The sequence below is a fragment of the Rhodnius prolixus genome, unplaced genomic scaffold (genome assembly GCF_049639745.1).
Source record: "Rhodnius prolixus isolate KJV_2025 unplaced genomic scaffold, Rpr scaffold_6, whole genome shotgun sequence".
Taxonomy (NCBI): domain Eukaryota; kingdom Metazoa; phylum Arthropoda; class Insecta; order Hemiptera; family Reduviidae; genus Rhodnius; species Rhodnius prolixus.
This window is the reverse complement of record NW_027411634.1, coordinates 7,231,402-7,257,043: the sequence shown is the minus strand read 5'-3', so window position 1 is coordinate 7,257,043 and position 25,642 is coordinate 7,231,402. Positions and strand designations below refer to the sequence as shown.

At 30.7% G+C, this 25,642-nt stretch overlaps 1 protein-coding gene across 11 annotated transcripts; it reads right to left on the bottom strand.

Moving 5' to 3' along the window:
• Positions 1-1,127: 1,127 nt before the first annotated feature.
• Positions 1,128-25,589, bottom strand: LOC141461166 (uncharacterized). 11 transcript variants are annotated; one of them, XM_074141946.1, is made up of 9 exons: positions 25,431-25,582; positions 25,067-25,209; positions 23,406-23,681; positions 19,030-19,220; positions 15,513-15,596; positions 12,771-12,927; positions 8,665-8,883; positions 8,386-8,579; positions 1,128-7,263 (listed from the first exon to the last, which is right to left on the bottom strand). In XM_074141946.1, exons 3-9 carry the CDS (start codon positions 23,574-23,576, stop codon positions 6,921-6,923), a joined length of 1,359 nt encoding a protein of 452 aa, XP_073998047.1. In that variant the 5' UTR covers positions 23,577-23,681; positions 25,067-25,209; positions 25,431-25,582; the 3' UTR covers positions 1,128-6,920. The 11 variants fall into 11 exon arrangements, with proteins under 11 accessions (XP_073998047.1, XP_073998055.1, XP_073998049.1 ...); XM_074141954.1 differs by having other exon boundaries at positions 8,665-8,799; positions 23,433-23,681; positions 25,431-25,581; XM_074141948.1 differs by having other exon boundaries at positions 23,433-23,681; positions 25,431-25,580.
• Positions 25,590-25,642: the final 53 nt, after the last annotated feature.

The following is a 25,642-nucleotide window of genomic DNA, read 5'->3' as shown; positions in this document are numbered from 1 at the left end:
CCCTGTGAACGAATATTGCTTAAGTAACTGCCATGACAGTATGGCCAGCCGAGAAGCAAAGTTTATTAATTACATTTTTTGATCGTAAATAAATTTAATTTCAGTCCCATTCTTTTCAAACTTATTAACAGCAGCAAAATACTACCTAATTATAATTTTTTCTAATTAAAAAAAGAACCGGCTATGCAAGATAAAATAAAAACAAAGAACTTTTAAAATATGTCTTACTTATAAACTTAACTACCAGACCGCAGCACCTGCTATAGAACATATTACTTCTTTCTGAGTTGACTTTTATCGTTATGCTGAATATGTATTTTCAAATTAGTCCTCACGTATATATTATTTAGGTGTGATAACAAAGCAATAAAAATAATTGGATGATTTAATAAAAATGAGGAATGAAGTCAGAATTCAACCAAAATAAACCATTTTTCAACTGGGCAATTTTATTACATTTTCAAGTAATTAGAAACAAACAGTTGTGATAATTTATCAGAATTAATATTTGTAATTATTTATTCGATAATTAACTATCTTTATATAATAATATTGAATGAGTTGTCTCATACATTCTTAGCAATATATACACTAATACCATTAATGGATGTTTTTTTTTTTTTGCTATCAATCTCCTTGTTGACCTCATCTAGAGATGGGAACGGTTTTTTTTGGGTAAAACACCCTGTTCTACGTGTATCCAGACAAGAGAACTGTAGTGTGTGATATAAGTAGACTGGGGAAATCTGGGATCCTAAGGAGGCGACAGAAGAGCAGTTCCACCAAAACAAGGATCAAAAGTGATATACCAAGGAATATCAATTAGGCGGGACAAAGCTTTGCGGTCTTTTTTGAACTCTTTTAATCTCCTTCCAGGGGAGCTTTCCTCTATTTTCATGCGATCAATGAGTAGTCGCCCCGAGTGTACAACTATTAGCTATGCAGTCTATTTTTCTACATTCGCTCAAATCGTGGCAAGTCTCAGGTCTAATCAGGTAATAATTAACAAATTGATTACGTACGAGGTCACAATAACTGCACAACTTAGCTCTGCCCCCTCTTTCTTCGCCTCCTCCAAGAAAAGTTCCTCTTTATTTAGGAAGTAAATAATTACAATAATCTAAATTAATATAAACACTGCTGTCTAATAAAATTTTATTTCCTATTATTCACATACAAGCTTCAAATGAATAGAAAAGAAAAAATTTAAAAATTAAGATTTTTGTTTAAACATAAATGAAGGAAAATAAAAAATATTTTATATATTATATACAAATCTTCCAAGATTAATTACATACTCTAATTAAATGTGAAGTTGATGTGCTAATTACTTTTTTCTTGTAAAAATTTTTGTTTTTCGAACAACTCAAAATTGATCAATTATTTATTTTCTTTATTTAGGCATTTAAAAAATTTATATAGCAAAACGAGGTTGAATGTTAGAAAAAATATATAAATTTTTTTTTTCATAATTAGTTCATACAAGAAACATATATTTCATTAAATCCTTAAAAGAGTATTATATTGTATTTCATGTACAACATTATATCATATATATTTATATATATATAGAGTGAAGTTCCATACAAACATGTGCTTGAATTTTTGTGTCTTGGGTGTTTTTTTTAAACACTTCTTTTTTTTTTTGTATAAATAATTACTTTTTTAATTTTCGCAAAAAATCAGCAAAAAACAAATTTTCCATTTTTTCGAAAAAAAAGTAGAATTAATAAATAAAGAAACACCTTACATTTGCCTAAAATACTTTTTTTGTTTAATAATCTATAAAGTTCAATTCAAATTTCCGCACATAAAAGCATACAAATACATTCTAGTTTGTACTAAATTCTAGAAGAAAAAAAAAAAGAAATGGGAAGAAAAACAGAAAGTTTAAGAAAGTAGAAATTGGAACATCTTGATTACAAGTCTATATTAAATTAAAAAAAAAAATTCTAATCAATCCGTTTTTAATGTATTGAAAGATCCGGTAAAAAATGTACGTTTTTTTGCCATCTTCAGATTTACAATTTTTTTAAATACTAAATAAATGGGCTGTTCCGAACACCAATTTCCCTCTCCTTAAATTATTAGTTTTTTGGAATTGTCACAGATGCATTTAAGTAAAAAATCTTTAATCGCTGTTCTACGTTGCTCTGTTTCAGGTAGAGCTATGCTCTTCATCAGGTGTTTCTAGCGTTAGGAGAGCTCCTAGTTAAGCGAAGCGGAAATTTTTTAAGACTTCCGCTGATGATAAAAAAAAAACTCCTCTCGTACAATAAATACCGATATGGATGTTTCTGCATATCATGAACTCCTATTAATTATTCTAATTCTATCAAAAAACTGAAAAATTTCATTCAAATGTATCTGTTATTCTTTAAATTATTTTAATAATCTTTTATTATAACGTTTATAAGCTTTGATTCCTCATTTTGTTCATATACAAAATTGATGTGAAGAACAATCCATCTAGTAACTGTTTTTTAGACAGAAAAAAGTGACATATTTGTTATAACAACAAAAATATTATTTTTTTTAACAAAAGTACATTTGAGCGAACTCCCGATACATTAAAAAGAATATTACCCTACGATCGTTAACAAAATTTTAATATCTAATTATAAGTTATTGTCAATACTTAAAAAAAAAAAAAAAAAAAAAATTGTAATAACTTAATACATACGTGGTGGGAATCAAAATACTTTATTCAAATAATCAAGTTTGAAAACTTACTTTTCATTGTTTGAAAAATATTAAAATGTCTTCTTTTCTTTCTTTAAATTACTATATATTACACAATCATTTCTTTCGAAAGAAAAGAAACTTTACGTTTTCAAAAATTATAATAACTAATAGTTCTTAAAATACATAACTTTATGCGTATGTATATATAAAGTTTATATAAACTACTTTTCACAATCACTGCAAAATATATATGTACTTATATATATATATATATATATATACTTATTTATATATATTTTTTCTTTATTATTATTTTTTTTAATATATATAACTATACATCTAGTCCTTTTTTTTACTTACCTATTCAGAAAGGTATGTTCCCAGTTTTTTGTTTTTTAATTTAAGGGCTTCTGGAAGTGACAATATTTACAACTTTACTTTTCTAAGAAGTAATTGGAATATATTCATCAATCCCTTTTTTTAGCTATTAATAATTAATATATTTATGTTGTGACTTTGCCTTTAAACAAGGATGGCGAACGGCATAATAATGGAGCCATCTTAGAAATAATAATTATTACAATAAAAAACTGAAGAGTCTTTTTTTTCTGAAACATTTACTCAATAGTTAATCTACTAAATAAAACTGGTTGCTATTAATGCACTTTACAAAATCCAGAATTATGTTTCACTCAAACGTCTGCTTAGCATTTCTTAGGTGCTTCACTTCAAATGAGAGCTATTAATAATCAAAAGTAGCTTTAAAAAACTTCCTTAATGTGGATGTTCGAAAGTTTTGCGCAATTAGATGAAGGGAAGAACGAACCAAATTTCAATGTAATCCAGGCTAGCAGTTATTAGATTTCTAGCTTTTGCGTTATATTTTTATACTGAAAAAAGTTACTGTTCCAAATTATATACGACGCATATGGCAGGGCGACATGATTAAGAGCTAAAGCAATGTAAAACAGACAGAGAACTTAGAATCATACACGATAATGTAAGAAATAATACAAACATTGCTAACATTTCGGCAACTTATTTTTTCGTCAGCATTTAGAGCTGCAGGTGTCCAAAAATAAGTTTACATAACCTGTATAGGTTTTTTTTTAATGTTATAAATAATGTTAAAAAATGAAAAAAGAAACATGAACTTTATATTTTAATACTAACCCTACATTATTGAATTATTTAAATTAATTCTGTCAAGAAGAGTAAATTTCACTGCCTCTCTTGGCACTGACCTCACAAGAGAAATATGTGATAAGAGTACTTAAGGCGAAATCGTGACTGGATATTACGGTACGCGCTATGAACATAACTCGTAAATTTAAAGATGTTCACCTAAATTATTGAATTCACAGTTTTAGAAATATATCTAATAATTATTTTAAATCAACAATGTGCTATTTAAATTTTACACCTATCACCAAATCAACTCATATTCTGCATAAGTAAACATTAATTTTGTTTTTCTCTTTGACGGTGTGATGATTAAATAGATCGCCGAAAATTTGACCAAATTATACATTTCATTTTCTCCATAACATATATATATTATCCATTTATATATATAAAAGGAGTTTAAATATAGATCAATAACTTAATGCTAAGATGAGTTTTTCAAGCAGAACCATGGAGTACCCCTGTAAAGTGAGAGCTTTAACCAAGTATGTTGATAGATAATAGAGGATAGATAGGTGGGACCCGCCCCCTATAAAAAGAGGGTTTTCGGATTAGAGCACCTGCTTTTATTATAACCAGTTCGAAATACAGTCACGACGTTAATAATCTGGAAGTAAAAATCTATTTGCGTCAAAGTATTTTACTTACGCCGTTAACATTTACGCCATTGGTTTTCCCTGCCTGCTTCTTTTCTACAGATTTATTTAATTTTCTAAGACATCTCCATCATTTCGAGATTTATTTTATTTTTATTAAATATATATTTTCTCTTATTCAAATAAAGATTTCTTCACATAACAGAGCTATTAGCCACATCAGCCAGTAAGTTTTCAATTTAATTTTTTCTTTTCTTCAAAAATTCCAAATTATTTTATTGCACTTATTTTCTTATTTAATACGCAATCGAATAGGCAATTATTCTTTATTTTTTCAAAAACTATTTTTACTGTACTATTTTTTTTTTTTCTTATTCACTTTCATTAAATAATAAAATCTATGAAATATATTTATATAATTAATATTTATATATTTATATTAAGTCATATAAAGTCTAAATTCTATTTACAATAAAACAATATTGGGAGTTTTTCAATTTATGCAGGCATAGTTGGTAGTAAAAAATTAATTAAAATTTTTAGAAAATATTATAGATCATTTATATAAAATAAAAAAAAAAGAAGATATATGTAGTAAACATGATTGTTTTAATAATAAATTTGTTAATGTATACTACAAAATAAAATAATTAAAAATTTTATTACTAATTATTTTCATCATTTCATATATATATATAAAAAGTGCACAGAAAGGAAGTACTCTCCAGCATTTATACTGCGCACAAACTAAAATAAAACATCACTAAACCAAATTGCTTTAAAAAAAAAAAAAAAAAATTAAAATATTAAATTGGATTATTAACAATATTTACATGGGGGTTCCTCTTTTTGAAAATTTTGTTTTGTCATTTTAGACGGACAAAACTTTTGAAAATATTTATTTCCTCTTTTGGATGGCTACTAAAAAAAGAAAGAGATTCAGACGTATTTCTTCGCTTATTATTATTTTTAAATATAATTACCAATTGTTTTTTTCTTTTGGAAATTTGTTGTTATTTATTTAATAAATAAATATGTAAACAACTTGTCATAGTAAGTTATATACATATACAATATATTAAATAAATCAACAAAAATTTCTATTTAATAGAAATAAATATAGACCAAAAGAGACCTCCATAACCAGCGTACAATGGATGTTTTTTAAGTACGCAAACACGAGTAGTTTATATATATATAATATGTATATATATTTCTTTTTAATTTCTTTTGATTCCTTGTTAAGATTTGTTGTTAATATCTTATTTTTTACTTTTTATTTTTTTAATTATCAAGGAGATAGCGCAGCAGCAGCATCTTGTGAATCTACTAATTATTATTGAGAGGGGGGTTTAAGTTTAAGTCACATAATTTCTCAGGCAGCAATAATAGTGATTCTACAAGCGGTTTCTTTTAATTTCTCTGTTTTTTTATCTCCCTCTTTTTACATCATCGCTCGGAAAAAAACAAAGTTCAAAAAAAAAAAAAATTGATGAATTTAGTAAAACAGCGATTTTTTTTTTTAAGTCACATATATCACATTTGACGATAATAAATGATTGTATTAAATATATTTATTATATTTTTTATGATTTATGATAGTTTATCGGTAAGTTACTGATATCCTTTATTGAATTTTATCGGTTGTAGATCTTGAATGAGGCGTAACACAATTATGAAATTCCCAAACACATAAAACAAAAAAGTTGTAAACATTGTTATGCATTTCAATGCTTCAGGGTGTTCCAAAAAGAATGATCCTATTGAGGAAGCTAAAAATGTTATGCTTATTTTACTGAACTAATGGAAACTCAAACGACTACAGAAAAGAGCGTCCGTAACCTTCCCAACTTTAAACTCCGTTAATCCGACGACAGAGCAATTGTTGAGGATGGGCGAGAGTATTACATTTCAACAAAATTTACATAACCTATCTATCTTTTTGAGAGCGCGACAATTTCGCCGCCTGTCTCAGATTGATTTAACTAGATTCAATAATCTAAAAAGAAATTTCTCTTCTTATTAGGGGTAGTTCATAAAAGCAACATTTCGTAGAAAGTTGAAGATTTTTTTTAGAAGCGATTTGATAAACTCAGTTCAATTATATTGATATTGTTCTAGCTGTGATGCCTTGGGGATTAGGACCCGCCTTAGTCCCAATAATAATAACACTGAGCCATTTATATTTCCATTAATAAGTATTAATCGTGCATAACGTCATTAATTTTGAAACGCATTTGTATGAAGCATTCATGTTTTAAAGACTGATTGAATATAAGAAAAAAGAAAACCTGTGGATTATAAAAAAGTTAAGAAGTTACTTGTGGTGGTAAGGTGATTGAGATGATATATAAAGAGCGAGATCAGAGTGCGAGTCCCAGTGAGGGACATCACACACTGGTCGATTTAAACAGAGAAGAGACCGCCAAAGAGGCCACCGCTGCCGGACGTGGCCTACGTGACCGCCGCCAGCAGTGACGGTGGGGGCTGCATGTGGAGACTAGGTCCGGCCAACACCGGCAGCCCTACCTGTGTGGCCACGCTTACCGTATGCAGAGGCTGCTGCTGCTGTTGCGGAACTACCTGCTGAGGTCCGGGCGTCGGCGGGCTATGTATTATGTGTGCTGTCATATCTGAAGTTTCTCCTTTCATCAGCTGCTTCAACATGAAAGCATTTGATTTGTCCACAAAGGATTTGTCAAAAGCATAACTGGAATTGTTTTTGCCATTCAGATGGGATCGCCGATGTGAAACTAAATGGCCTTTGCACATGAAGTCTTTTGGGCATAGATCGCACCTGTAAAGAATAAAAGTAGGAGTTTAGAAAAATCTGATCCCATCAACAAAGAAATAATCTGGAATAAACACTAATTACTTTCTCCTATTAAGATTCTCAATTTATTTATTCAATTTCTTGCAATTCTTATCAATGTTCAACTCTTACTAAAATTACATTTATATTTATGTCCAGAGTTGACTTCTATACTTGTAACACACAAAACAAGCTCTATAACTGTGATTTAAATAACGTTTTAAGAAGCATTCGAAAAGGAAAAAATACTACTTACGACAATGTTTCTTTCAATGTATATTATATCACCATAATGGTTAAAAACATGATAATTGCTAGCTGAATTTACATTGTATATAATTTAATACTTTGAGGAAAATATAATAAAAAATAATTACCATTACATTAAAAAATAATTGGACATTGCCCAATTGATACATAAGGCTTTCTTTTTCTCTATTATTTTCAGAAAAAGGTTCCGAAGAAGGTGATCCCTCAGACAAACAAACCACAATGATGCGGCGAAGATTAAACACCAGGGAATAGCATAATTAAAAAGAACTGACAAGGTGATTTGCGCATAACTACAAAAAAACCTTTGGAAGACATCTCCCAGGGACATAGGATCTTTCAAAAAAGACTCGCATCGAAACATTCTCTTTTTTGAAGAACACTTCGGCGTTGCGGCATTCCATGATTTACTAGGAGATATCGCTAAAGCGAATTCATTTGCATTTTTTAAATGGATGTTAGTTGCATATCCAAAACTACGAAGGCTGTGCATAAATCTCTCACCATCCCTATGTGACTCATAACTGGCTATTACATTTAACAAGTAATTAAATCTATAGGTAGCAGTAAATCCACCTTGGTACCCCATAAGTGGTGATTATCATAAATAGCGAAGTTTAGGAACCAAAATTAACTACCCATTTCATCGCTTCTGCACTAAATTTTATCTCTCTAGTTTTCTATAGAGTAATCAAGAGTGATATACGACCTAACAGAAGAGTCGGTACATAAATTAAAAAACTTATTTTTGAAATAGAGTTGTGAATAATCTAGTCTAATCTTTCATGTTGAAAATACGCCTAAAAATAAACGTAAGCTTTAGGTACCAATACGAACCTGAAAGGTCTGTCAACAGGTCCATTCTTCTGATGAGAGCGTGCATGGAACATTAGATTGCCTTTTAATGGAAAAGCCTTGCCACATTCACCACAAACGTATGGTCGGTCACGTGGATGTGAACGCATATGCTCCACAAGGTGATCTTTCTGAGTGAACGGGGCCGAGCATATTATACAATTATATTCTGATCCCTATGAAAGCATTAGAAAAAGAGATTATTAATTAGGTCGGAAATGAAGAGACTCTTTTATTATAAATGAAAAATCCATATTTCACCTGAACATGTTGTCTGACGTGCCTTTTAAGATGTTCCTTCCTAGTAAAAGTACGGTCACAGAATTCACAAGAGTGCGGTGATTCCCCAGTATGTATGCGGACGTGGTTGGTCAAGTGCTCCTTCCTCGTGAAACTCTTTGTGCAGAAGTGACATCGGTGAGGAGATTCGCCAGTGTGCTGTCGAATGTGGTTCGTCAAGTGTTCCTTCCGAGTGAAACTCTTAAATGATAATAATATTTATTCACCGTCGCGAGTACCAACACAAACACGAAAGGCAAAACCACCGTTCTTTGCTTTTTAATTTACTTTAAAATTACTAATTATATAGCAATTTGTGGAGGCGACTTTATAAAAATGCAAATTTGGGGGATGGAGAAATTCATTAACTTGAGCGTAAAAAGATGTATGATTCATTTAGGTTTTTATTTATGTACTGACTTTAAAAAAGTGGCCATGAAATAAAAATAATAGAAAAAAACGCCTGCTGATTTATAAGTTTCATCAGGTAAATTACTTTGTAAATACTTATCTAAATTTAAAAGTAAATTAGAAATTTTAACAGATTAATTTACTTGGAAATAATAAAACAATCAGAATACACAGGAAATTTAAACCCAGTGACAGTGGAATGGTTGGATGTACGTATATTTTGAACTTGTTGATGAATGTATATACCAACATTATTGTTCGTCTAGGGAGGGATGTGGCGCAACCCATCTGTGGTTCTCTTTTGACAATTTGCAATCAAAAATGTGGACGCTAATTCCGAAGCCAGGAGAAAAATTGCGAAATAATAAGCTTTTGAGAAGCTATCATTTCATTTATCCGAAACAAAAAACTATACAGATACAAATTTTATCATTTTGCAGTAAATGAAAAGGCCCAAGGTACTGTTTTATACTTGTTTCCACTAACCATCCTCGTCCCTGTAGCCCTATCTTTTTGATAATAACTTATAGGGGAGGAGGGGCACCTAAAAACCTGAGTTTTTATTTATAAAGATTTCCAAGAAACACTTAAGGTTTCTAATATTTAATAAATAAGTTATCACTTGGCAATTAAATGCACTAATTACTACTTTAAATGAAACTAAGGCATTCAACAACAGAGATTACAAAAAAAGCTCGCTAGTAAGCAAGTTTCTACATATCTTCTGTTCGAAACATTTCTTAGAATGTTCAGTAAGCCAACAAATTGAACTTATCTTCCAGCAGGCAGAACATTATTATCAAGTCTCCACGATTTGAAAATATTCTGAAAGATTCATTACAATAGCCTGAATTGGCCAACAATTCTTTTCAATATTTTTTTTTTATTATAAATATTTTTTTGATGGGGGTGAGATAAATTAAAGAACAAGAAAATGAATAATATTTTAAAAAGAAGAAAACGGTTGGCACATTTTGTAAAAATAAAAAGGTGAAATCAAATTAACCGTGATAAAAAAAAACCAAAACTTTTTATAAATCAAAAAATTCAAATAAATTTCAATAAATTTTGAAATGTTCTGTTAATTGAAATTTAACGGAAACACGGATCTAATCGACGGAAGTGAGTTTCAAATTTTATTCGGAATGGAACTAACAAAAACACTTGATGTAACAACATAATTCTCGAAAGAATATTTAAAAAAAAGTAATTCACTTGTCTAGCTTAATTTTCTTTTTTTAATGAATTGTTTTTTTTTATTCAATTACGTCAAAATAAAAATTATTAACAAAATTTATAATTAATCAAGTGAATGCCTTCCTTTTAAACATATCTTTCTTACTGCACAGGAGGGGAATTATTTTATTTTTTTTTTTAATCTACGTTTATTACAAATAAACAACCAAGCTTTTCAAGGATTATTACAAATAATGAACACATATTAAGGAATGGAGCACTTAAAGAGTCACATTAACACACACTCTCATTGACCAATGTGTGAAATAAATTTCGAAAAGCGTAGTTGCTACAAAATAAAATATTAACAGCACAAACATGAACAATATGTTGAAATATAGTAATTAATTGAAGATTGGTTGAGAATATCAACTTCGACCGATCTTCCCAATAGTGAAACATATGAAGGAAGTAGTAAATAACATGTATTTTAAAACCAGGAAAAAGAAATTAACCAGAGTTAAACTTAGGATGGAAGATTTGCGAGGAATCGGTCAAATAAAAACAACTCGTCTCTTTGCCAACGTTTCGACAAATATATTGTATACTAATTGTATATTGTATGCAAATATACAGAAACTGTTCCTGTAACTCAACCAACCCGCATAGCCACGCCCTGAAGAGGACAATATATTTGTCGAAACGTTGGCAAAGAGACGAGTTATTTTATTTGACCGATTCCTCGCAAATCATCCATCATAAGTTTAACAATTTGCGGTCACGAAAACTATATATTCATATTAACCAGAGTGTTTGAATGAGGAATATAAGCATTTTATAAATAAATGTAGAGGGCAATGTACATATACATATACTCGAGTTCAGTATTTGTTCTCAGGGCAGCACCTAGGTGTTTAGCAAACTGAAGGTGAGTTAATGTACTCGTAATTACTTCACACTTGACACATTATACTTCTTTATTACTAAACAGTTACAACTAATTAACGACAGAGACGTTCATAAATATTATAACATAATGTACTCCATAGAATGGAAACTGTACGAATCCGAGACTAAACGTCTTGCGTCGGAGACTTGTCTGAGACGGCGTCTTGACCTGCACGAGCTTGTACTAGTGCCTCAAGCCTTTTTATAGGGCACGTAAGCACAGAAAACAGACAGGGTCCCTTATATTGGCTGGAGGGATTTTAATCTCTTTTTCAGCCTTTGTGCACTTACAGTAGGAGAAGAAACTATCACGTAGCAATCTCTATTTTGCGAAATGAAGAGAGGAAGCGACATTTGGCACCTTGAAAAGGTAATACTTAAAAACTGTTTGGAAATTATAAACCCTATTAAAAGGACAGATTTCTTTTAATCAAATAAGTCACTTTTGATCGCAGTGTAGGGAGGAACTGGGGACTCCTCGAAACATTATAATATTTACCTCTCAAAAAGTTTTCAGTTACTTCTTTAAACATCACGTTAATAACCGAATATTACAGAACATTTTGTGTAACTTTCAAAACAATCAAATAAACAAATAATATGTAAAATACTTACTATAAAAACAAATTAAGTTTGTCAATGAGTGTTTGGAAAGAAATATCGGATACGGAACTTACAAACAAAATTTGGTTCTATGGTAATTTTACTGCTCACAGATAAATAGAAATTAATTTTCTTAGTTTTGACCTATGTGAATATGTATGTTTCGCTGGTTTCTATTTCTAATAACAATGTGAAAATAAATACAAAATATACGTATTTTATTATACTCATTAGGCAATTTTTAGCAATTCTGTATTTACTACTAATATATTTATAAGAAAGCGAAATACGTGAATAAAAAAATAATAACGAATTAATAAATGCTTAGTGGTTTAAAAAGAACGTAATCATAGAGAAGCGCGAACTAAAATAGAAGTAGTTAAGGAAAGTTCTAAAAATTTTTAAAAATCAAATTTTTAAAATAATGTAGTAATAGTAATAATAAGAAATAATAATAAAAGACGATGAAAAAAAGTACACATACTTATCGCAAAACTAAACTTAAAAGAATTAATGTAAATGCTACACAAATTAAATTATATGATTAGTTTGTTTACACTCAATATTTGTCTAGGTTTAAAGCTTTACACAAATATTATTTATTATCTGGCAGAACTGAAGTTCAAAATGAACTTTGCAGGAAGATTAAAATAAATTATCATTGAATAAATTATGAGAATGATTATTAAAGGAAGGTGGTCCAAAATGTCTTAGGCGAAGGAAAAACAGTTTTTGTGTTGTTATACTTTTCATTTTGGTCACCTTCCCTTGAGCAAGATATACCCATAATTTCAATACTAGTTACGAAGCGGTCATAACAAAATAAAATATATTTCCGCTTTAATTACATCCTCAGGGAACACGCCAAATAATTTACTAATAGTTTTTAATAATAATAATAAAAAGGAGAATTTCTTTTGATCAAATTGGACGATGATAACTAGGGGTACCTTCTGGCAGTAGGTGCATTTATGAGGTGACTCTCCTGTATGTCTGCGTACGTGGTTCACTAGATGATCCTTGCGAGTGAATGCTTTGGGGCAATATTGACAGGGATACGGAGTCTCCCCGGTATGCTGCCTCTCGTGGTAAACCATATGATCCTTCCTGCATAGATTTATAAAAATTAAATTAGGTTATTAATTTATTTATTAACAAAAAATGGAAAATATTGTAGACAGAGAACTCATTTCAAGTTCAAGATGGAAAAATGTCTTTCTTCAAACCTTTTCTAACCATCTAATCAAATAAATGGAAATAATAAAAGAGTAATGTAAATGTAGACACCACTTTAGTAGGTTAGCATTTCACTGTAATTCAGGAATTTCAGCAAATACCAATATTTTGGAGGAAAAAATACTTTTCACCTTACAGAATTAATTAAAACTTCACTTAATTTGCTTCTGTTTAGTGAAGTGTCCACAATTTTTTTTTCCAAGGAAGAGGGAATTTTAGACTTTCTCTTACTTTTCAGGTATTATTTGACAAAATTTCAATCAGAACATTTTGAAGTATTAAGAAAAAAGAAAAATAAATCAATTACATGGTTATGAAACGGTAAACTCTTTGAAATGACAGCTCAAGCTTACAATTACAGACAAAAGTGATTGGCTACAAAGGAAATTAGTTTAAAGAAAAATCGTAAATTTCGAAATAGACACGAAATAAACAGAATGTTTATTTTTTTTAGAAGGATTCTACTTTCTTGCCAGAAGATAACCAACTTGAGTTTTCTCGTGCCTTTGTTTCGTATTAAGCAGTACAGTGCATTCAAATTTCTTAATGTTCTTGAAATATTTTCCTTTTTTTTTACAGAATAGATAGCAAAAATATTTCTTTTATGAAAATTAAAAGGCAAAACCGTTTAGAAGCGATGAAGAATAATTGTCCATTGGTAAAAGTACATTGCACTACAGTTAACTGTGAACATTTATTTGGAACGAACTCCGAAGTTAAGAAATCTCTCGTCATCTTAGCTAAATGACAGACACTATCAAATACCAGTTTTAAGCTCTTCTTTTTGAGTATATTTATTGTTTAAGAATGTAAGCTGTTGTAATTTATTAAAGCAAATTGTGTAGGAAACAAGTCTTATGATGTCTAAAATCCCGATTGATCCATTCGGCTTCTCCAGTGCGGTGGTGTATGTGGATGTACATACTACAATGTAGTGTAACAGAGGGTTTAAAGTGATGCTTTGAGTTCATCAATATACTCGTTAAATCAAATAGTTCCACACATCAACATATTACCTCCACAGATCCCACCTGTGTTTAGGATTTGTTTCGAGTGTTAGGACTGTCAGCGTAAGTTATTAGTCTAAGATATTCGCCTACACACCAAGATCCCTAAAAGAAGGGAGTAGTCAACTTACCCTTAAGAGACTAACATCAAGTATTGTTAGTGATTTAGTTGGTTACCTCAGAAAGTGAATAGCGGACTGTTATTTCCATCTTAAATTTATCTTACACCTCGTCGGCTTGTGGTAACTTCAGCCATGCAGTGACGTGCAAGCTCAATGCATGAAAGTATTTCCTATATGGTTATCACTATTTATCTCTAACATCTTTTAGACATTCCAGATGGATGTTGAGATACAAAAAAAAAAGTAACCTATTTAACGCAAATATTGTTGAGTCACAGTTACATTTTTTAAAGAAGAGTGCGCTGTTTATTCGAATTTATTATTAACTTGATATTGCTTTCGGAAATAGAGTTTTAATAACAGGTACATGAGGTCAATAACAAAATCAATTTCCTAGCGCCTCTTACATAAAAAAAAAAAGAACTTTAACTCAGAAATGTCTGCCTTTAGGCTAACAGTTTTCTTTGTTGAAAATCCTTCGCAGGTAACAATGATACAACAAGCATGCTATGGTAGGTGTATTAGCCAATAAAGTATATTTACTATTTATACTTTTCTTCACATTCTTTAACTTATAAACTCATTTCAGAAACCATTCTATACGAAAATCGAGGGCCATCAACATTGTGAGGCAGTTGAACAAAAAAAAATAGTCTGCGATAAACAATACACCCAACTTCTCATCAATTTTCTTTAATTAAACTACTAAAATGAAAGGGAAGCTTCTGATATATTCACATAAATATTCAGGATATTCTCTTTAAAATTTTAAATTAGAAATAAAACAATTGTACAATTAGCAAACAGTCCTAAACATAAAATCTGATCTTTTATTTTGAAAAGCGCTTTAATAAAAGAAAGCTAAATCTAAGGAAGTTAAAAGAGCTTTTTATAAAGTTTCAGTTTCTCATACATTTAAGGTCCCTTTTCACATACTTCTATAACTGGATGCTTATAATTCATGCTCAAGCATTGCTTTAGGAAAACTAGTTTTTATTCGGAATCATTAATGGAAAAAGCAAAATGGAATTCTGAGTATTAAAATATAACTAATTCAGGATGAAAATCGGACGTTATATTGGACGAATTTAATTGGCCGAAATTAGGGAAATAATTTTGTATCATTGTTTTACAATTTGTGTCTAATATTTCTTCAATAAGAATTTTGGCTACCAACTGTAATTATTACGAAAGCTAACGAAAATAATATAGCTAACAAAAATCAAATTAAATAGAAATCGCAGTGCAAAAAATAATAAATGAAAATAAACTTTATAAATATTAAATCAAATTGTTGAACAAGACAGAAAACAAACAGAAAACCGACCTTGTAAAACTCTTGGAACAGTAGTGACAAACGTGAGGCGTCTCGCCGGTGTGCTGTCTCGTGTGATTCACCAGGTGCTCCTTCCTGCCAGCATAAAATCAAGAAAATGAAAGCAACTTGTTGGTGTTCTCTTCACCATCACCAGCGGAATTATAGCAACATCGCTCTTATACCGCTAGCCCTATTTTTTAATTTTTTTTTTAAACTAGCAACTGCTTTGTTACAAGCAACAAAGTGAAACAAATAAAAGAAGCAATAAGCAAAACAAAAAATTAAAAAGTCACATTCTAATCTTTAAAAGGAGGTCCAGCTTCAAAATTTGCTACCTTTTTGCAATTTTCTTCTAGGGTGTCACAGCTGATCGCAAACAGTAGAAATATATATATTTCTAATAACATTTGAGTTTGCACTTGTGCAAACCTTACAATTATCTCTAGTGTTTTAGAGCGTTCGGTTGCGACCCCCTAGAAATGTAAAAGAAAGGTGCCTTAAATGAAGACCGGTCTTATTCAATAACATTGTGACAAACTATTTCAATAAACAAATCTTTAACAAGCAATACCACGCTCCATTAGATTTTGTTTGAATGCACGTTCTAAGTATAAACATGCATTTTAAAAATCTTAAATATGTTAATACAAACGGTTTAGTACACTTCTAATTACAAAAAAGTTGTTAAAACCTTTGAAACAATATTCCTTCATGTTTTTTTTTTCTGCATGCAAGGGTCAGAAATTGCAAATGTTCTCTTCCTCTCATTTTGTTTTATTGAATTTTATATTTTATTCGCCGGAAACACGTGTTTTTAAGCCCCTGAATACGAGAGCAAAATTTAGTTCGTGGGCTGTGTTTTCAGGAGGGATAAAACAAAAATACCAAAAACAGAAAAGGAAAAGAAAGCTCAATATTCACACACACTTTTTTTTGAACTAATGTTGCTTCTGAAACTATGATTTTAGGTGAATTTTGTTACGACTAAAATGCTTCTTTATTGATGTAATTTCTCAGATTTTTGCGATTCCTTCGAAAATGACCGCAACGATTTTCTTTAAACTTAGCAAATTATTTACTCATTTAAAAGCCAATCACTTTTATTGGAATTACTTATTCAGAATTAGGGTTCCTGTGTTTAGACACTGAAGAATTTATGTCACTGAGAACATACAATTTCAAGTTAAGAGGCGTTGAACTTTATTGCAGTTCTACAATTTCATTGATTCCTCATTTAATATCTGTCAGTACTCTCATCATATCCGTAATTGTTTGAGGGGAATCTACAATTAGAAGTGTAATAATTGTAGTAAGAGAAAGTCGTGTCAGTGTTTTATTTCACTCCAGATTTTTTTGATGAAGAATTTTAATGGGTTTCTAAATTATTCTTAAAATATCTATCTGTACATACGCACAGAAATGTAAAACACACAAATTCCACTATAAGGAATAAGATTATTACGAACGCCCCCGTTTGAGTTGTAACAATTCTAAAATTATAAATTTTATTCGTATTTCTAAAAGGACTGCTCTAAACTCTTAATTTTTCTCCATTATTTATTTTCTGCAAGACGATAATTAAAATTTCTTAAATTACGAGAAAAGGATAGTAATTATTACCTCTACCAAACGATGAAAGGAGTACAAATTTTTAAAAATTTCCCTTTTCCTCTCAGGATGCAAAGTTGTAAGAAAGATGCTTACAATTTATACAAAGCTTATATTTTACAACTGAATCGTCGTTAACTAAATATTGATGTCCCCAAAAATTGTAAGCAAATTTTTAACTTTTGTACTTCGTGCTTGTGAATATATAGTCGTACTAAGAAGAAAAGAAACTGATACGATATTTTGCGATTGAAATCTGAGAGGTCAAAATTTTCAGATAAGACAAGACAAAATCTAGGAAATACTACCCTCAGAACGATCCTTCTAAATATTCCATAAGTAGATAATCTTACAAATTAGTGAATAGGTGCTTTTTTTTTTCTTCTTTTTTTTGTAACAAACTATGAAAATAATTTGACAGATTTCTGATTAAAGAAACTATTTATTCTTCCACGACATAATTGGTCTACATCGTATTCCATTTCATTGCTACATTAAACATGAAACTGTATCTTTTGATTTCTGAAGGCACAGTTTAACATAAGGAATATGAAAAATTGTGATTGTTTATTTAGTAAAACGGGTGTTTTACTAATAATAAGCTTATTGGTTAAAAAACATTACAACCACTACTACTACACGAATGTTTGAAGAAAACTGATTTGTCGAATCGAATCTATATAATCGCATTTAGATTGAATATGAAATCCAAGCTTGGGCACTGCTCCACAAATTTTAAACATGTTTCGTACATTTCAATAATTGGTTGATTCGCCGGATTAAATAAGAATATTACATAGAAAAAACAAATTTCGAATTAATAAACAGCCATTCAAGCAAATTACTTTGCATCGTAGGTCTTGAATTGTCTAGATTTATGATTAATTTGCATGAAGGTGTAACTGTAATTACAAATTACACATGTTAAATGGCAGAAGAATGCAGTAACTCATCTATAGTCACTATAGATATAAAAAATAAAAGAACAGTTCATCGTGCTTGAGACGGAGGTAATTTTTCTATATATTCTGTGCAACCTATGCAACTCTCGCTGAAAAGAAAGAGTTTCAAGTGGGTAGCTGAAATTACGATATTTGTAAAAAAAAAAGTCTTACAACTGTCCCCATCTATGCATAATGTTTCTAAAATGTTATCTCTTAGGAAAGATGGGTAATTTGATTATTCGTCTTTAGTACTAATATTTTTATTTACCTCTTACAAATGCGTGTTAATATAACCCAAGCAGAAAAAAAATAAAAATATGAAGAAAGAAATAAGTATAAATAATACCTTGGGAGTAGAGCATACCCTGCGGGAGAGAAAGGAAATACTAAATAGTTAAGGTGGTCGAAGGATCAGATAATTTAAAAAAGCACATCGATACTTACTGGTGTCAGTAAGTATGAAACCAACTATCGATTTTCTTCTAGACAATCTAAATACCAATATTTGTTGTGTTGAAAAATAATAATAAGTATCGATTTTTAGGGAAGGGATTAGCTATGCGGTTAGTGCATTGGATACCACGCGGAGGACCCGGGTACGAATCCAGCTGCTGACCTTTAGATTTTTCTCTTTCTAGGAGCTTCTTACAGCCCACTGTCCGGTAATGGACAGTGTTGTCTGTAAGGGGAGGGACACTGTCCGGAGGCCGGCAGTGCACTGAAAAAAGCTCCAGGCGCCAATAACCTCAGATGTTGATGCGCCTTAAATCATTTTTAAAAGAGTATCGATTTGTTCATTTCCTGAAATATCTATTTTGAAAACGGATACTGAAGTAGTTACTTCTTCATTATAAGTAAGAAAAATCTGTTGTTGTTACCCAATATAAAGCACAAGCACTTATAATAATGAAATCATTGCATGAGCAAGCAATAAACAAAAAAAGCTAACACTAAAATAAACTGTGTATACACACCTGGTGAAACTCTTGGGACAATAGTTGCAGACGTGAGGCGTCTCGCCGGTGTGTTGCCTCGTGTGGTTCACTAGGTGCTCCTTCCTTGTGAACGACTTATGGCACAGCGAGCAGACGTGAGGCGTCGTCCCTGAATGCCACATCACATGATTCCTGTGATGATCACTCCGGGAAAATTGTTTATCGCACACCTATTTATTTTAAATTGAGATTTATTATTAAATTTATCACAACTTATATTTTTAAAAGATTGGTGATTAGAATGGAAGAAACATAGTTCAAACAAAAAAACAATAATTCAATGAAAAATATCTCATTACTAAGAGCAGAAATTATGTTAAGGTTTTTTTTTTATGCAAACTTTTTTTTAATGTATATGAAATTACAAATTCAAATGAAAGGTAGTGAAAAAGACGCTTTTTTAAAATTAAATTTGAAATTACTTCAGTTGGCCACTCACGAACCCAACTTTGAAGTATGTAAAAATGTTTCTAGAATTCAAAAACAACCTCCTGCTCGGTCTAAATTACTTTTTAGCCTTTTTGTTTTAGATTTTTTTCATTTGAATAGTTTTGCTGAAATAGTGTGACAATAATTCGCAAAGTTGTGTCTTTAAGGGATACATATCGTGCCAACTTGTCGATCTGCTCGATGCCTAAAAGGTACTTAATTCTGGGCACCCAGTCAATAAATACCTTCTCACCGATCTTTCTACCATTCGCTCAGCCCCTACATTCCAGACAACCAAACAAGAGCATTCTCTATAGAGCAATATTTAATGGATCCAACGGGAAAGAAGAAATTATCGTGCAAGCAATTGTCAAGGAACTGAAAGAATAATGAAATTTCATTACCATCCAACGACCATTATTAAAATGAGCGAAAAAAGTAAAAGCATATGACAGTTGTTAACGTAAAACCTAGATTAAAACATCTTGCATTATTCTTTTTTAAAATTTTAATCGGAAACCCAAATAAGGCTCAAGAAGGAACTCTAAACAAACCTATTTTGTCTACAACAAATATGAATTCAAATGGTATATATTATATATGTAAATATATGAACAGATGGTTCAAAGTACATTTATGAAAAAGACATTTATTGAAATTTATAGAGGCAGAAGTCAGCTACCTTCAGAAAGTAAAAGTGTGGCAAAAAAATTGAGAAATGAGTCAATCACCAGTGATTCTACAAATAAATGGTGTATTACAGATTCTGTTCCAAGAAGGTCGACAATCAGTGCCGTTTCAACATTATTGAATAGACAAACAAAGAAGGGAGGTGAAGAATTAGAATAATAGGATGACGTATTAAGGCAGAAGACGTCAATGAAATTTATAGCAGTAAGTAAAACCTCCCAATACAACTTACGATTACTAAGAGAAAGAGGAACAATTGGTAGTTGGTCGCTAAACCCCGCCTTAAAACATAGGCGATTACTTTACATTAGTATGAGAAGGAGAAATAGAGAGCTGTTAGCAAACATTTTCCTTCTAACTAGAGCGAAAAATATAGGCAGATGACGAGAAATAAGGAACTGGGGACAAGTTACTTTCTCCACCATAACTTCGTTAAAACACACATTGGGCCAGGGCAAATACAACTTCAACCTCAACCAGAAATTAACTGTATGTACTTTGAAAAGCTACATCCAGTTTTAGTCTCAACTAGTCGCAAACAAATTGTGTTGTAAAGACCTACGACTTTTAAGCAACGCTATCTTAAGATTAGGAAGATTTCATGCTAGTTTACCAAATTCAATGATCAAATATATAACTGACTATCTAGTTAGGTCCAGGGATGGAGACGATCGTTGAATAGAACCACCAAGTTTTGGGTGAGGTGAAGATTTATAACAGACATCGAACTCTACTCTTCTAAAAATCAGCTCTGATGAAAGTAAAAAAGCAGAGAGAAAATAGACCTATTCTATTTTGATTAACCAAAGAATTCTAGAATAAGTTCAGTTCTGTTGTAAGCCAAGTTTTATTCGTAAGTCACTTAATTTTGTAGGTCTTTCAAGTCTCTTGTAACAGTTATATTTTAATCATTAGTATGGTTTTATTCTTTACTTGCGTAAAGAAGGGCTGGTTCTGTCATAAATACAGAGCGGCAGATGATTCGCACCATTCGGTAAAGGTTATATTCGGGCATTTATAATTTTCCATTAAATAAATATTTGATAAATTATTGTAATATAGAGTATGGACGACTGTGTCCCCTGGGAAATGAGAGTGAGGAAAAATTTCGACAATAAAGAGAGGACAAGTCCACAGCAAGAAAGTAAATTATAAGAAATAATTTTCTGAATAGCAAACAAAACATTTATATTGGAAAGATAAGACGAGACAATTAGAATTATCAACTTTGGAGTACCAGAAGCGGTGAAGCTCTCCGATTTCTAAAGCCCCAATAGACCCATACAATTTCTTCTGATGTTAGGGTGTCCAATATGAAGAAAAGTATGAGATGGATTTTTCGAATACCCTCCTCTGGACCTCCCATAACAAGGGTTACTGAAGAGTGTCAGAAAAGAGAGATTTATACCTTCAGATTCAAGAGGTAATCAAGATATTCATAAATACACAAAATGAGTCGGACAACTCAATTTTTAACTCAAGGTGCATCCGAAACACTTGTGTCCTTGGATTGACAAAGGTATCCTTCATGTTTCTAATAAATTATAGACTTTACAATTCCTCTATGGAAGAATTGAATTTCCCAAATTTTTAATAAAATTAAAAACTCTCAACCAATAACGTAATACAATACTTAAAACCGAATGGAAAAATAATTTTTAATCATTATTGGCATTTAAATCATTTGTGCTTTGTTTTGTTTCGTGTTAATGCCTGATGACAGGGCTACTTTTACTAGAAGGATATGTGATACTCAAGCGCCATTAAAAAACACTATGTACAACTGTAATTATTCGATTAAATGTAATTTTAATTCAATCGTTTAATTTATTTACCAGAAACATTTTTATTTTTAAAAAATTCACAGTACTTACGACGTAATAACCAATTTCGTCTTACTTCCTCTTACTCAATTTACTATTAGGTGAGTTATGACGAATACCAACTGTTAAGAATTATTTGTATTCATTATTTTACTTCAATCCGGATAATAAAATAATTATATATGAATCTTTTATTTCAGAGGATTAATGCTTCAAAATATAAAAAATATTTGCCGATAATTATGAGAGTGGTCAGCGAAAAGAGAAAGAAAAATAATTTTCACGTTTTAAATTTAACCTCGAATCAGCCGAGAGAACTCGTTCAAAAAAAGATCACTTTCACAATCATCGGCAGTTCAAACTTATTCTAACTCTCAATCAAACACCACACACAATTACAATCAATACAAACCTTTTAATATTATTAATAATACTTCATGTTTTAGTAATCGTTAGGTTTTTTCTCTGTCTTCAAAATATTTTCATGAACGAAGAAAGAAAATAGTGGTGTAGTCGCAACTCCACCTACTGGCAAGCTGTATACTGTTTATAAAAACAACCAAGAAAAAAGTCAAAACCGACAATGATCAAAAAGTGAAGAGTGGCTATTAAAAATAAGTTTTCTATTGATATCTGTTAATAACTCTCGTCAACCGCACTTCCAGATCTAACTATTAACAGTGGAATTTCTTTTCTCTTTGATAAGGAGATGTGAATTTTATGTCTGCTAAATTAATTTTATATTTTGCCGTTGTCACAAAAGTTCGCGGAGGCCAAATAAACGGTTTGAAAACTAAGGTGTTTGTTTATAGATTCTCTCATTACCACTTCCTAAAGGAGACCAAGTTGTTCTTGAAAAAAGAATACTATTGCAAGAAAATTGTTACTTGGCCCTATTCAACTATTCAAATTTAATCTAAGGAATTCGACTTTTAAGAGAATCTAGAATTGATTGAAGTGGAAAGGCCTAAATTTAAATTATTATTTTAAAATCTCGAATAAAGTTCACATTTTAAAAAAAGTTCTAAATCAGTAGTCTAGATGGCATTAGTGACTACTTCTACAGCTTTGCTTTGTCAGACTGCAGGACATATAAACTTGATTACGATTCCATAGAATTAATTATGTTAGTGAATTTTTTCATATACGATCGTTTTACTAAATATTTTTGGATTTTGTCAACGAACATACGGGGACCCTTACCTGTCCAACTTTAGTTATTAGTTTCAAAACAAAAACTAATAGTTTTCAATCGAAGAATAGAAACGAAAAGCTATGCATGTTTATGTGAAATATGATTACTAACCAAACTTTCAGACCTGCTGTTACATACATACATATCAAGTTATACTACTTATTACTAATAAAATATATATATATATGTATATAAATTTTCTTTTGGATAATACTTAATTTAAGCGCTTCTGAGAGGAAACTGACCTCGCAGACAAACTGCGATTGTGGCTGCTGCGGTTGCTGTTGAGGCTGCTGTTGCTGCTGCGGCTGTTGTGGCGGCTGCTGCGGCTGTAGAGGAGTTGCTGTCGACACTGGCGGAGCTGGTGCTGCCGTGCCGTAAGACCTCATAAGATCTATACTTCCGGTTTGGAATATTTTCCTGTTTTTGAACCCTACTCTCGTCGCTGTCTCCTCCTCACTTCACTTGCTTTTTTTTTATTTTGACCACTTGAACTGTAGTAAGAAAAAATAAATCAGACCAACTTAACATATTATTATCAACTCATAAAAGTGAATATTAAATTATTCAACTCATTTAGGTGTAATAAATAAAATTTGAATAAATTATTTTTTTTTTTGAGATAAAAGTGATTCCATCGTTCAATGGCAGATAGAATAAGATCTTTTAAATAAAAGAAGCAGCCACTTTATAGGAAATCAATAAAAAAAAAAATTAATCGCTTTTTCTTACTAAATTCTAAACGTCCTAATCCTTACATTCTAAAAGTTTGAACATTTTTACTTTTATCATTGAGAGGCAGTAGTGGTAGAACGAGAAAAAATCATTTTTGAGGAAGTCGCAACACAAATGAAAACTCTCTTTTATTGTTTTATGTTATTAGAATGAAATAAAAGTATTTATTAAAAAAAGAAAGAAAAGTATCTACATATTTAATGAAACAGTAAAACATGAAATAATTTTGAAATGAAAATAGAAATAAAACCCAACAGAAATGCAATAATAGTTCACTGGTCATTGGTATTGAATAAAAGTAAAAAGAAGACAACTTTAATGTCTGGGGCAACAATTTCAAGTTGACAGGATCCAACACAATCCACTCGCCCCCCACCACTACGTCAAAATTATGCTGCACTTAGTAACGTCGATGCAACTTAGGCACAATTTTTTTTAAGAATTGCTTTTTTAGGCGAAAAAAGACAAAATAATGTTGTAAAGGTCAAATTAAAAAAAAAACTGAGATACTAAATTCACTTTTTTCGAATAACATTTATCACTATTACTCAGGTTTAAATTTATTTCCTTAATCTATAATTTTTATCGAGAAAAACTGAATTAATATTTACTCATCAATAATAAGTCAGTTAAAATATTTGACAAAAATTTGTAAACTCAATTTTTACAGAGGTTAAGTAATAAATAAATAATTTTATTGAAATCAGTAAAAAAATAAAATTCTAATTAAAATTCTGGTCATTAATTATTGAAATTTTAACAAATTAAAGCAAAATAATAATGGTCAAAGAAAAAAAAATATGCAAGCAACAATAAGTGCTGTAAGAAACAGGACCAATAATATACATCGGTTATGTTATTGATTACTGGGGAAAGTGCCTAATTAAAAATGTTACATTGTAAGATTTTTGCTAGAGATCTGGAGAAAAAGAACTGGAAAGAACACTTAACTGTTTTTTAAGTTATATTTTTGTTGAGTAAAACAAGCACAAGATAATGGTATATGATGGGATAGACCAAGGGTTCGGACTTAATGGTAGAGGCTTGAGTTATGTATGACCTTGATAGAAAGGGGGGAAAGAAAATATATTCTCCGTATTTTACTGCAATATGAACATTTATAAATTAAATATAAAATACTTACTAATTAAACGGTATGTATTTTAAGATTTGTAAATAACCTGATGAGAAATCTTGTTTAGATAGACACAAACCAAGCGTCCATTGCACAGCTACAACTACGCTAGGGGGTTCGGGGAGAAACACGGCAAACTCAATCCTGGATAGCTTTTACATTAATTAAAATAGTACTTTATAATATGCTTCAACGTCGCCACCAAAATACAGAAAAGTTTAAAAAACAGCGAAATACAAAGTTCCTATTTAAAGATTATTACATTAAACTATAACAAAAAATACAAAAATGCAGTAATAAAATTTGTGTATGGAAGCCATTGGAAGGTTAATACAAATGTCTATTTAAAATTAGTAAAAATAAGTGTACTCACTGTATTTATAAGATCTCATCCGTGTATTAACATAAATGCAAAACGTTATACAAGCTGGTAAAGAATAATTAACACTTGGGATAATGCTAAAATCGTGAATTTTCAGGAGGGGAAAGTGACACGAACAAGCCCAGTTGCACAGACGCGATCAATGGGAAGCCATTTTGGTTGTTCAGAGTGCCTCACACACAAAGTACCAAAGTCATCAAATA